The sequence below is a fragment of the Chiloscyllium plagiosum genome, chromosome 9 (assembly GCF_004010195.1).
Source record: "Chiloscyllium plagiosum isolate BGI_BamShark_2017 chromosome 9, ASM401019v2, whole genome shotgun sequence".
Lineage (NCBI taxonomy): Eukaryota > Metazoa > Chordata > Chondrichthyes > Orectolobiformes > Hemiscylliidae > Chiloscyllium > Chiloscyllium plagiosum.
The window spans coordinates 64266652-64280716 of record NC_057718.1 but is presented as its reverse complement, the minus strand read 5'-3'; the positions used below and the strand labels follow the sequence as shown (position 1 = coordinate 64280716).

At 38.7% G+C, this 14065-nt stretch overlaps 1 protein-coding gene across 2 annotated transcripts in view; it reads left to right on the top strand.

Moving 5' to 3' along the window:
- sft2d1 (SFT2 domain containing 1) overlaps window positions 1-14065 on the top strand; it is a 65559-nt gene that overhangs the window by 48678 nt on the left and 2816 nt on the right. Inside the window, exons 5-7 of one of the 2 annotated variants that reach the window (XM_043696110.1) lie at window positions 3480-3515; window positions 5160-5218; window positions 12252-12281. In XM_043696110.1, coding sequence (XP_043552045.1) covers window positions 3480-3515; window positions 5160-5218; window positions 12252-12281 — 125 coding nt within the window. Of the gene's footprint in view, window positions 1-2351; window positions 3037-3479; window positions 3516-5159; window positions 5219-12251; window positions 12282-14065 lie in introns of those variants that run through there. The other variant, XM_043696109.1, reaches the window with a different exon arrangement.

Here is a 14065-nt window from a genome sequence, read left to right as displayed (position 1 = left end):
CTGCTATCTAGTCCATGTGAGAGGGGTCCTATCGTTCAGTCTATCTTTGCTGTGTAGCTATACGGCAACATGAGTCAACTTTCTCAAAAATGAGATTGTCAGACTATTTACAAAAACAACTTACACCATTGTATCTGAAGCAGACCAAGTTTATACTAAGTATTTGGGAAATTGAGGATTAATATGACACAGTATATAAGTTATTTTTCAAGAATTTGCTCAAAACATCACAAAATAGATCAAGAACTCCATACAAGGCTCATGGACCTTATTCCTGGCTCCTTTATTTCCCATCTGTTTCCTCCTTTGTTTGATAAAGAAGTGGAGCGTGTTGACTTGTTTGCATTTATGCAAGTGTTGCAGACCTGCTTCGAACAGTAAGAATATTATTTGAGGTAACTCTAATGCCTTAACACAGTTTTGTTGTCAGGGACAGCAAATTCTTCCCAAGTGTGGCTTTGACAGAGCGTTTACAAATGAAGGTGATTAATTTCCGTTGAAAACAAAATGTTAATGTGAAAGCTATTTCTATTACTTAAAATGTTCTTCTTCTTTGCTGTTTGATTCAAGCCCCAACTGTTCACATTGCTTAATAATTAACCTGTTGGAATTTTCAGTTATTAATTCTGACTGTTAAGCCAAGAGTCTCTGATATTCATTCATGGTATTACCTTTTTTTAACGCATTTCAACAGTTCATGTTCTGAATCCAAATGTTTGTTTAAGCTGTACATTTATAAGTGGCTACCAACACTGGCTTCCAAATAATCAGGAACATGGTTAACTTTGCAGCATTGATTCATTATGTCATCTGCATCTATTTTATGTTCTTTTAAACCATGGGTCACAGATTTGAGATGCCTCAAAATATAAAGCATTAACTAATCCAATTCCTGTCTGCCTGCCTGCCAGAGCTGCTCATTATTCCAGAAATATCATGTAATGCAAAGGTAGCCCCCAACTATATCCTGGGGGAAACTGACAATTAGATTCCTGACCCTCACTTTCAACATTAGGTGTCAGGAGCCCATGGACATATTTGTCATTAAATAGGAGATCCATTTACCTCCCTCTCTTGGTTCCGTTCCTTTCCTTCCCTTAGCCCATTGGGCCAAGCTTTCTTCAACATTCCTCACTGTAACGCTGAACTTCATCTCCCCCTAATTTCTGACTCATTGCCCCATCATACACTGTATGTGACACACCTCTTATTGATAGTTTATGGGGAATAAAGTACAGTAGTTTCCCCCCCCCCCCACCCCCAACCGACCACGGGGGATACATTCCAAGACTACCTGCAGAAGCCCTAAACCATGGATAGCTGTGAACCTATTCATTTAAATGGGAAACGTACCTTCCCAGCAGCCTCCTGGTTCCAGGTTTTGGAACGTCCCCTATAATATGTTCAGGCCGGGGTAAACCACGGGTAACTGGACCTGTGGATACAGGGATCGCCCTGAATGTCAAATTTAAATAGATTAAACTAACACTTGAAGTTCAAAGGAACAAAAAGGAAAATGGGAAAGAATGAGAGAATGTGAGAACAGAGTGGCTGCTAACATGAAAGAGACTCCAGAGATCTTGTTAAGGCATTTAGTGAAGGTGTTGTTGGAGAGGGGAGCTGATTTAAGGGACAATGAGGGATCAGTGCAAGGAAGCAGAGGAAATGCTGAGGTTCTGAACTTAATATCTGTCTTTGCCAAGAACGGTATTGCTGATGTCATAGTAGAGGAGAAAGCAGTTTAGATACTGGAAGAGTTAAAAGTTGATACAGAGAAGATATGAAAAGGGCTAGCTGCATTTAAATTTGAGATTTCACAAGTACTAGATGGGGTGCACCCAAGGAATATAAAGGATCAAGAATGGAAATTGCGGAGACACTAGCCAAAATTATCCCATCTGCATTAGATACAACAGTGGTGTCAGAAGACTGAAGAAATGCAAATGTTTTACCCTTGAACAAGAGCAAGTAAAACGATAAGCTGAGCAAAAACAAGCCAGGCAGTTGATCTTGGTAAGATTAAAAAAATTTGTTGGAATGATAAACTGGGAGAAAATTAAGAGTCTGGATTAATTAAGGAAAACAAGCACGTAGTTGTTAAAAACAAATTGTTTAATACACCTATTAGTTTATTTGGGTGGGAGAAGGGAAGTGTTGACCATGTCATGTGGAAAAGAAATCATGGGCTGTAGTGCTTTCTCCTCTGTTAATATTATGTAACCAGATTCACTTCTTTGAATCTGGCCCTGTATGTCAAAAAAATTCTCTTCAACTCTTGAGTTTTGCTTATCTATAGTTTGTGGAAGCTACTTAATTTTTCACTAACTATTGGGTCATGTGATTCCTCATAGATTTTGCTTCACTCCTCTCTTTGTTCTAATTGTTTTGATGAGGGTGGAGGCCAACGTTCCTGCCAAGCTGCACAGTTGTTGGATGGTTCCATGCATGCTGATCACTATGCTGACACATTAGCTTCTGCTTTCAAAAGGCACTGTTGCACACACCTCCGAGGTTTACACAACTGGATAAAACTGTTGGCTGTGCTCAGGCTCTTCAAGTCACAGACCACACTGGGTAGCACCATGGTAATGTGTGTTTCTCCAATTTTGACCATCTGAAATCACCATTGGCAGCCATACTTTCAGGTTACAAGGCCTCAAGTTTTGGAATTCTTTCCTAAGCCCCTATTCTTCACTGTCCTCCTTTGAAGCAGACCTTAAAACCTACCTCTTTGACAGCTGCTCTCTATGGATGTAATATCTTCATCTGAGTGTCAAGTTCCGTTTGAGAGCTATCTCGTGAAGCAGCTTTAGTATATTCACCTGCTTGGTACCTCCCCAAGCTACGCATTCTTTTATTTTCTTTTGCTTGAGAACTGCTGTTTGCTTTTAGACAAAATGTAAATTTTTGTCCTCGTGGGATTGTGTTCAAGTAATGACTGAAATAGCTGAGTGGCGAAAATAGCCTACTCGGCAACTTCAGTAGCACAAATTCAAGGCAGCAATAGAGTCCCGAAATACAGTTCTTACAAGAGTCCTTTTATACATAGTAATGGATTTTTAATATACGTAAGAACTATGGTGTTACATTATTTTATCTATAGTATACAAAGGTTTGAGGGGCTTCTGATCTGGGAGATCTGCGCTGTTTACTGTTTTCTTCTCTAATATACTTCCTACTGTGGTCTGTTGCAATATATTAGGCTGCAGTTGTAGCCTGAAATTTGTTATATGCTGGGAAGCGGTTATCTTAGTCGCCACAAGTAATTTATGTGAAGCCTTGAGGTATTAGAAGAGAAGAAATCATTCGTTCACATATACTTTCAATAGGCAGTATCTTGCAAATTGAACAGTTGCAAGTAGTTCATCCAAAAGTTACTATTCTAAATAAGTGTCATAATGGCTTGTTTGCATTTGAGTTGCTGAAATAATTGGACACTGTTTTTAAAAATATTAACATTTTTCTCTTTTATTCTCTAGCTATGCTTCGCCTTAACGCTATGTGCAGTCTTTTGGGTAGGTAGCATATATGTTATCCCTTTGTTAAGTATAAAATCTATTGTTAATTAGCATTCTGAATAAAACTTTGTGATGGTCCTCCATTGAGCTGTGCGGGTCAAAAGATCCCTCTTTAATGCAACCTTGGATTGTGCTAAGTTTGCTGACTTCAGCTAGGATGATGCATGTTGGTTTAATGCTCCTTGGGTAAGATTGGTCACAGTCTAACTTCATGATCCTCTCTCTCATGAAAATTGCTGGAAAGTAAATATGAATAGGAACAGGCTTTCCGGAGTTAATTCGTCAAGCTTCCAAATGAGAAACAAAATCTTCTGCGAGGAGTACCATGTACGTGGAACTGAAGCCCTGGAAAATTTGGAGTGCGTACTTGTAACTTATTTCCAGATTTGATATTGCTGTAACAGTACACTGACCACTTACTTATTTTTTGGTAATCAAGGTGGGGCCTTTTCATTTGTGGCATTGTCTGCATTGTTAACAAATCTTACATATCAAACATAAAGAATGGAATCCTAGGCTACTCTGCCCCTCAAGCAAGCACATCAGTACAGTTTGATCATGGTTCACCTGCATCTTAACCCATCTTCATGTCACCCATGATTGCGCTGTTCAAAGGTAAAGGCAGGTTCTTGACTCATTGTTATCTGAGCTTTTTTGTTTTCTTGGCAGTTTTTGCAAATGGGTGGTTGCCTAGTGTTCTCATAAGATGATGAGGGACATCCCAAATCTAACTCAGTCAGGACAGGAAATGAACCTCTTTTTGATGGCATTAATCTGAACCACACCTTAGCCTCGGGACCAACTGAGCTAACCAGCCTACTTAACACCAAGTACTCATACAGCATTTGGCATTCTGCATTTATAAATTTTATATTGACCAAATTGAATTTTCAATCAGTAAGTGGTTGGAGGACTTTGTTCCAGATTTTTACTACCTTGGTATTTCTCCTTAGTTGCTTAACTCCAGTTTTACAGAAATGCTCTTTTTGAGACTGCTCCTTACAGTGTTGTATCTAATTTTGATGTGAGGGGCTGTATTGGAGTGGACAAAGTTTAACAATCACAAAACACCAGGTTATAGTCCAACAGGTGACTAGCTACCTGACTAAGAAGCAACGCTTTGCAAACTTGTATTTCCATATAAACCTGTTGGACTCTAGCCTGTTGTTGTGATATTTAATTTTAACAAAGATTGTTTATATCTGTATTGATGAAATTCAGAAAATACATATCATTGTTTAGATTTGCTTAATATAATTAGTGTGACTAATATTAGGAATTGGCAAAGTTAAACAATGCTGTTGGAATGTGTGTTAGCAAATATGTGTGGAGCACAGTGTACTGCTTGGCATTGGTTGATTAGAACACAAGATCACAGCAGCTTGTTGGTATTGCCGATTAGTCTGGTTTACTTTTTAGATCATTTATATTTTGTCTGGTTTTATTCCATTTTTATATGTTATTATTCTGTAACATGAATGTCATACTTCATGATTTTCACTACTTTTAACATAAACTACAGTGGAAAATAAAATGTTGGTATACTTTCCTGTTGTGGCCGTCAGCTGATTAATTATATGTTGGATATTATTAACCTGTTGATAAAGACCGGACAATCAAACAGCTTTTCTTTTCTTCCAGTGGCACAAAAAAGGACTAGCCCTTATCTTCTGTATATTGCAGTTCCTGGCAATAACTTGGTAGGTAAGACCCATCACAGAATGCTACTTTAAAAAAAAATGAGAACAAATGTGGTCCTGTATTTATCTCTGCTATCACTTGATTATTGTTACTGTTAAGGTTGTAATTTTCATTTTAGCATAGTCACATATTGGAAAACTACAAACTTTCAAATGTGTGCCTTTTAAACCCAGGTGGCTTGTTTCTTTATTCAATTTGTACTAATCAAACGTTACATTGTTTTTAGCCATTTTAAGTTTTATAGATATGCTTGATTTCAGTATTTCAAATGAGTTATTTGGGTGCAACCAAGATCCCTCATTCCAGAAATTGTTTCCACTTAGCATACAAATTTCAAAGCCTGCTCACAAAACAAGCAAATTACTTCTGCTTCCATCAAATCCTTCTCTTCACAAAGCTACAGAATAACACTATTTTAGCTTATCTATCGAAGCAGCTCTATTGAACAATAATGAAGGAAGAAAAGGTAGCAGTATAGTTTTGTTTCACAGCTAGTTTATAAATTGCAATGTACTCTTTGCAATAGAAAATAAAAATTCAAGTTTTATGTTAAGCTAAACTTTAGTTCCCTTTTAACAGTTTTTATTGTATGTTTTATCTTGCCAACTATTGAACTCGAATTTAACCCAGAAGACACAAGCAATGATAACATATTGCATTTTTATTGTGCCTTTTAATAAACTCACCAAACCTCCTCCTCCTACAGCACCTTCCAAACCTGTGATCTGCAAGACCACAGATGCTTAGGATCGCCACAATCTCGGAGTTCCCCTAGAAGCTGTACATCTTCCTGATTTGGAGTGATGTTGCTGTTCTCTCATTGTGCTGGGTCACGATTCTGGACCTCCATCCATAACAATAATTTGGGTCTCCCAATACCCCAAAAACTAAAACGATTCAAGACAACAGTTCACCACCACCTTCTTCACAGTGTTTTGTGATAGGAGATAAATGCTAACCTGGCCAGTGAAGCCCACATCTTATGAACAAATATTTTTTAAAAAGCTTAAATTAACTTGCAAACCGTTATTGGCAGGTAATTTGGAAAAGTGTTAAACAGCCTTAGGGTTAGCACTTGACCCTGTGGTAGTCAGTTGGTCAGTCCATGCACTTCTCCCTTGTCCAGTATCATCTGTTGTGAAGGGCTATTTCAACAACTGTCCTGACCCAGATTAAAAGTACTCCAGTCTGCTTTAGGAACAGGCTGTAGTGCCACACTGTAGAGTAGGTGGCTGAGAGGTATGGTGGCACAGTGCTGTTTCATGTTCTTTTGGAAGCTGTTCCCAGCATAGGTGGAGAGTACTAAAAATTGATCTCACATGCTGTCCCCATAACGGAAGCCAGCTTCAACAACATTAAGAGTAGTCTCCACTTCTGGAGATATGTTGCAGGATAAGACACTCAAAGTTCTTAAACCAAACGGGAAGTAGCACATGGTGTGTGTCGTATTGAATTCTTCAAAATCGTACCCAGTGTATTCTCCCTTCAGGATGCCAATGCCAAAAAAGAATTGTATAATTGCATGGATAAAAGAATTGCATGGATTGTCAGACTCTAAAATATGATTCCAACTATACACTTAGAAGTGACTCTCAATAGAACTTGGAGCTTCTGAGAATATCTAAAGAAGACAGCAGCAAAGCTCAAAATCAGAGCAACATATTAACTAAATCTGTTGGATCTATATAGGGTGCTGCCTCTACTACACTCAGGACCTCTGTCCTTGACCTATCAGATTCTGCAACAGACTCATCGTGTTAACATTCAATTGAGTATAGCAATGCGCATGAGTAGTAGATTCCAGTTATGATGTACTTTGCATTCCGTTGAAGCTCAAAATATCTGTGAACTCTGCCAGACTAGAAGAATAGATTATCACAGGCATATCTTGCTGACATTCAATTGAATGCAACAATGTGTATCAGTGCTTGAATCTTCCACTCAACATCTCTCCCCTGGCTTCCTGTCCTCTCAAACATCCCTGTCCCACACAGTCTATTGAGTGACAAATCTCACAAACTGATTGAAACCATTCATCTTTATCTTCAACTACTGTGACACAAAGCTGGGTGGGAGCCTGAGCTGGGAGGAGGATACAGAGGTGTTGCTGTTTGATTTGGACAGCTCAGTAAGTTGGCAAATGCAGTGTAATATGAATAAATGTGAGGTTATCCACTTTGGTAGCCAAAACAGGAAGCCAGGTTATTATTTGAATGGCTGTAAATTTAGAGAGGGGAACGTTCAATGAGACTTGGGTGTCTTTGTGCGTCAGTCATTGAAAGTAAGCACGCAGGTGCAGCAGGCACTAAAGAAGGCAAACTGTTGGCCTTCATAGCGAAAGGATTTGGGTACAGGCACAAGAAGGATATCTTAGTGCATCGATGAGGCCACATTTGAAATATTGTGTGCAGTTTTAGTCTCCTTTTCTGAGGAAGGATGCTCTTGCTATAGAGGGAGTGCAAGCAAAGGTTTACCAAACTGATGCCAAACATATGAGGAGAGTTTGAGTTGGTTAGGATTGTATTCTTTGGAGTTCAGAAGAATGGGTGGGGAGGGTAAATTTTATAGAAATTTTTGTAAAAAGGTAAATCTTAAAGAAACCTCTAACAGGAGTACACAGGTTAGATGCAGGAAGGATGTTCTTGATGGTCGGGGAGGTGGGGGGGGGGTGCAGGAGTCTAGAACCTGGGGTCATGGTTTAAGGATAAGGAATACACCTTTTAGGACTGAGATGAGAAATTTCTTCACATAGAGAATGATGAGCCTCTGGAATGCATTATTGCAAAGTGGTTGAGGCCAAACATTGTGTTTTTAAAGAAGTAGCTAAAGGGATCAAGGGATATTGAAGGGTTTGGGATTAGGGTATTTAGCTTGATGATTAGCCATGATCATAATGAATGGCAGAGCAGGCTCAGGGGGTTAACTGGCCTGCTCCTCCTCCTACCTTCTATGTGTCTATGACCTGTTCAATCCATCTACTGCCCATCATATGATCAGACCTCCTTGGAATGCAGGAATGGGAATCACAGAAGTTGCTAGCAAGGTCCTTGTAAGAAATCCCATCTGTCAATTGTAGGCTTTGAACTACAGTCATTCCTCCGTATCCGCGAGGTTTATGAGAACCCCTGTGACTAATGAAATTTGCAAGTGCAGAGCTTGTTTCAAAATAAGTCTAAAAATTGCCGATACAAGTTTTGCCCATGGATATTGATTTCTGTTGTTATTCTTTGGTGCAGAAAGGCCAAATTTTGATTTCCCGGATACTGAGGATTTGCTGTATCAGGGTGACAGTAGTCTTTGAAAACAGTTTCAGAACAAGTTGAAGGCTCTATGCAGCCAACCTCTGTTACGTGTCTGTGGAAAGACACAATATTGCATTTTACCAGGGAAATGTACAGAGTAAGTGGTAAATTAACCACATTGATCAATAAATAAGGAGGATACTGCTGGGCTACAGGTTTTTCATTTGCTAAATAAAGTAAATTGACATATTTAGTATTAAAAGATTCAGTTAGATAGCCCCTTCACGTTTTAAACTTGAGTTTTTTGTCTCTGCATCCATTGTTAACAGAATTTCTTTACCACTAATGACTACTCACAGCCTGATAAGCAGTGTCCACCTTGTTTTTCTTTTGCTACAATGCAGCGTAAATCATTGTAACGCTTTAAAGATTGTTGTGGCAACCACCTATAACAGTACCATTGCAAAAGCTGGAGCCACCAGCAAAAGGAGCATGTTATAAGATTTCGCAAGCAGATAATCATTCTAATCTTTTAACAGAAGGAATGCCTGTGACAAGAGCCTTGCTGCATTACAATGGTTTGGTGATAAAGTGAACTTGCATTTGATTTGAACTGATATAGTTGGCAGTACACTGCATCTATAAGTATTAGTGCACCAAGAGATTAATTTCACAATTATTTACTTTGAAAGGAAATTGAGAAACAGCAACAAATTAATGTTTACTATTAAGGTGGAGAACATGGACTAGTAATGTGTCATCTAATATTTTGAATGTAAAGGCAGTGTTACTAACTAAATAGAAGTTAAAATATATAACAGAAATAGGACATTACATGTTTTTGTATTCCATGTCTCTCAGTCACTTGTAACAACCATTAATTTATCTAATTTGCAGTTTGCTAACCAAGCCTGCAAAATACTGAACAAAAGTAATCAGTTACATGATTAAAATACCTCAAAGTTATGGAAGAGCATATATGAATATAATTCTGTCCTTTTTTTTTGCTGTTCCAATATCATAGCACTTTTTTGTTGTCCCTATATCATTTGTTGTATTTTGTTTACAAATTTCATCTATTATTTCTTTAACTTAATTGATTTTATCCAGTCATTATTTTCTGGTCTGCCTCTTCTCGCTACTGCAGTTACTAGAGTCATAGAAATGTATGGAAACAGATCCTTCAGTCCAACTCATCCATGCCAACCAGATATCCCAACCCAATCTAGTCCCACCTGCCAGCACCCGGCCCATTTCCCTCCAAACCCTTCCTATTCATATACCCATCCAAATGCCTTTTAAGTGCTGCAATTGTACCAGCCTCCACCACTTCCTTTGGCAGCTCATTCCATAAATGTACCACCCACTGTGCGAAAAGGTTGCCCTTTCGGTCTCTTTTATATCTTTCTTCTCTCACCGTAAACCTATGCCCTCTAGTTCTGGACTTCCCCACCCCAGGGAAGAAACTTCATCTATTTATCCTATCTATGCCCCTCATGATTTTATAAGCCTCTATAAGGTCACCCCTCAGCCTCCGATGCTCCAGGGAAAACAGCCCTAGCCTATTCAACCTCTCCCTATAGCTCAAATCCTCCAACCCTGGCAACATTCTTGTAAATCTTTTCTGAACCCTTTCAGGTTTCACAACATCTTTCCGATAGGAAGGAGACCAGAATTGCACGCAATATTCCAACAGTGGCCTAACTGATATCCAGTACAGCCGCAACATGACCTTCCAACTCCTGTACTCAGTACTCTGACCAATAAAGGAAAGCATACCAAATGCCTTCTTCACTATCCTATCTACCTGTGACTCCACTTTCAAGGAGCTATGAACCTGCACCCAAGGTCTCTTTGTTCAGCAACACTCCATAGGAACCTTGCCATTAAGTGTATAAGTCCTGCTAAGATTTGCTTTCCCTAAATGCAGCACCTCGCATTTATCTGAATTAAACTCCACCTGCCACTGCCATTGGCCTATTTCATCAAGATCCTGCTGTAATCTGAGGTTTTCTTCACTCTCCACTTCACCTCCAGTTTTGGTGTCATCTGCAAACTTACTAACTATACCTCTTATACTTACATCCAAATCATTTATATAAATGATGAAAAGTAGTGGACCCAGCATCGATCCTTGTGGCACTCCACTGGTCACAGGCCTCCAGTCTGAAAAACAACCCTTCACCAGTACCCTGTGTCTTCTACCTTTGAGCCAGTTCTGTATCCAAATGACTAGTTCTCCTTGTATTCCATGAGATCTAACTTTGCTAACCAGTCTCCCATGGGGAACCTTGTCGAATGCCTTACTGAAGTTCCACTAACTTGATACCATCTGCAAATTTCTGTTTGTTTTCTGAATCCCAAGTCCCTGATGTAAATTGTACAGCATACTGGTCTCCATATTGACCCTGGAACAGTTATGTCTCCATCAGACGCCAATGTCATTACCTTAGCAAACCCGATTGTTCTCCAACCTCTTCTGTTAGCTGTGTCACAAATCACAAAGGCCATTCACTCAATGGTGCCTGCACTGGTTCCAGCACAGATTTATTCTTAGTTGTTCTCCCTATATCTGCATGGATTTCCTCCCACAGTCTAAAATTGTGCAAGTTAAGTGAATTGGCCACGCTAAATTGCTCCATAGTGTCAAGGGATGTATAGCCTCAGTGGATTAGCCATGATAAGTGTGGGGCTTTGGGGGTAGAGTAGGATGCTGGGTCTTGGTGGGATACACATCAGAGTGGGCACAGACTTTATGGGCCAAAATCTTTCTACACTGTAGGGACTCTGATTCTTATGTCCTTACTCTACTAGTATCTTTTTCATGTGGAACTTTGTCAAATGTCTTTTAAATGCCCGAATAGCATAATGAACTTGAGCCATTGTCCCATGTTTATTAGCAATTTACCATCATATAGTAATGTAAATTTCAAACTGTCTTGATGCTAATATCTTTTACAAAGCAAACTTTAAAGGCTTAAGGATGTCAGTAGAAAATAAATCTTAGCATATTTTTGGTGTATTCTGAGGCATTACCAAAATTAATTTGCACTGTTGTGAGAACTGTGGTTGTCGATTTGATAGTTTTATATTAAGCTGTTAGCTGAACATTTTTATAATGATACAAACTGGTTGATAGGGTCATGTGGCACAGTGAAAGTGTCCTTGTCTCTGAGCCAGGACTCTGGTTCAAGTGCCTCCTGCCTTGCAGTTACGTCATAACACACTTGAACAGGTTAATTAAACTTAACTGGTTGACGTACCTGAAACAATTCCATACTATGACCTGGTTATTCAACTGTTTCACTAACCTATTGTTCTTTAATGAGGAATTTTCTTTTCCCTTTTGTCATCTAGTAAGTCACCATTCTTTACACAGGGTATTAAGTGATATGTTGCAATGCATCAAAGAGTGCAAGTACAGACAAAATCAAAGGGTATAGATCTAGTTGAATTCCTTCCATAGTTATTTTATTGTGGTTAATGAAGCCAGATATCATGGAGGTGCATATTTTTAATGAGTTAATACAAAATTACTCTTAAACAAAACATACCATAGTCGCCATAGTGCATTTCCTTTGCAAACCAAATTTACAGAACTATTCTGAAGCATTAAGCCTTAATGAGGCATAGTGGATATTTTCTCCAGTGGTTAATTTTTGTTTCTCTTTTCCTGCAATGGAGATACTTTTCATCAAGATGCTACAACCTTTCCTACTTTGTGACAACCTAATGTGGATTTTATTCAAACCTTAATGAGATTTATAACTTTCTCCAATTTATTTTTCAGGTATAGTCTGTCATACATTCCCTATGCAAGGTGAGATTTTGGAAAAAAAGCCATTTTATGTTAGATATACAAGTATGGGCCTGAAAACAGTTTACTCAGAATGTGTTTGTTTTATTGTAGCATTTGATTTTAAGAAAGTAAGAAATAAGAATAGGCATACAACACCTTGAGCTTACAAAGGCATTTATTAGGATCTTGTGTGACTTTCTATATCAACTCCATATGTCCCAATCCCTATACTCCTCGACTTAGTTTTGGGTTCTTTGATATCCAACCATCTTAATTTTGAATGTACTCAACAAGTGAACATCCATATCCTCGACTGTAGAGAATTCCAAAGACACTCAGCCCTTTGAATAAAAGGTTTTCTCATTATCTGAATTCTAAACGGGTAATACCTTCTCCTGGGATCCTAGTCTAAATTCTCTATCCCAGGAAATCAGTTCCTGTAAGTCGTGTGGTACAAACTAGTGTCCTTGTTTTTGAAATGGCTTTGTACAATCAAGCTAATGGGTACAATAATATCATGCACAAAAATTGCATTTATTGAAGGAGTGGAAAAGAATATAAATTATGTTACCACATTGTGCTTCTGGGATGTGAGTTTGTAATTAGGAAGTCTCCTCTGTATGCTCCTCTAAACATCTTCATGCAAAATCAGCAAACTGCAGATAGGCATATCCTTGTGTGAGAAAGGAAAATATCTCGCTGCACATGCAAAATTCAAATTATCATGAGCTGATCTTGGTTTTGGGTCAAACTTTTTATATCCTATTATGCTTTTTTCATTAGTTATGTTAGAACATTTTACTTTATACAGACAAAGCTGCAAATTATTCCCTATAAATCATCGAAACAGGGTGTCCTGGTAGAAGTGTCATCACCCACTGGGACAGAACAGCTTTCTATGCTTCGGGTATTTTACCATCCTTCCGCCCAAAATTTAGGGAATCTTTGTCCTTGACTATTTACATTGAGTGCTCAGGCTGGGTTAGCATATTCCACCACACTGAAAATGAGGTCAGAATCTGCCTCTGTTTTGAAAAGTCACTCTTCTCAGAGGAAAGATGATATCTAGCTGACTAAACTTTTCAGACAAAAAGTTGATATAGAATTCCTGTTCCGAACTCGTCATTTTTTATCATTTATAATACTGAAGTATTTTAATAATGGATTCTACTATTATTGCTGCTGAATGAATTTATATATAACTGCAAAAACTGAAAAAAAGCACACATTCCTTTACCTAAATTAATGTCACAGATTATACAATGGTTAAAAAATTAATCTGGGGAGACAGTTTTGGGGAACAAGGAAATGGCAGAGGAGTACACGGTTATTTTGTGTCAGACTTTCTGGTGAAAGCTACTTCAAGTATTCCATAGGTACGAAATAAAGAATTAAGTATCATCATCCTCACTAAAGAGGTAGCTACAGAGACTGATGCATAAGTTGAAATTTTCCAAAAATCGTTGGATTGGCAAACTGTCAAAAGGGAGGGAGAGAAAAAGTTGGCAACTGTAGTCTGCTTAGCCTAACATCTATTGTTGTAAATGTACTGAGATCAATTGAGAAAGTAACAGCAGCATGCTTGGAAAACCATAGTATAGCTGAAAATGTGTTGCTGGAAAAGCGCAGCAGGTCAGGCAGCAACCAAGGAACAGGAGAATCGACGTTTTGGGTATAAGCCCTTCTTCAGGAATGAGGAAAGTGTGCCCAGCAGGTAGGGAGGAGGGACTTGGGGGAGGGGCGTTGGAAATGCGATAGGTGGAAGGAGGTCAAGGTGAGGGTGATAGGCTGGAGTGGGGTGGGGG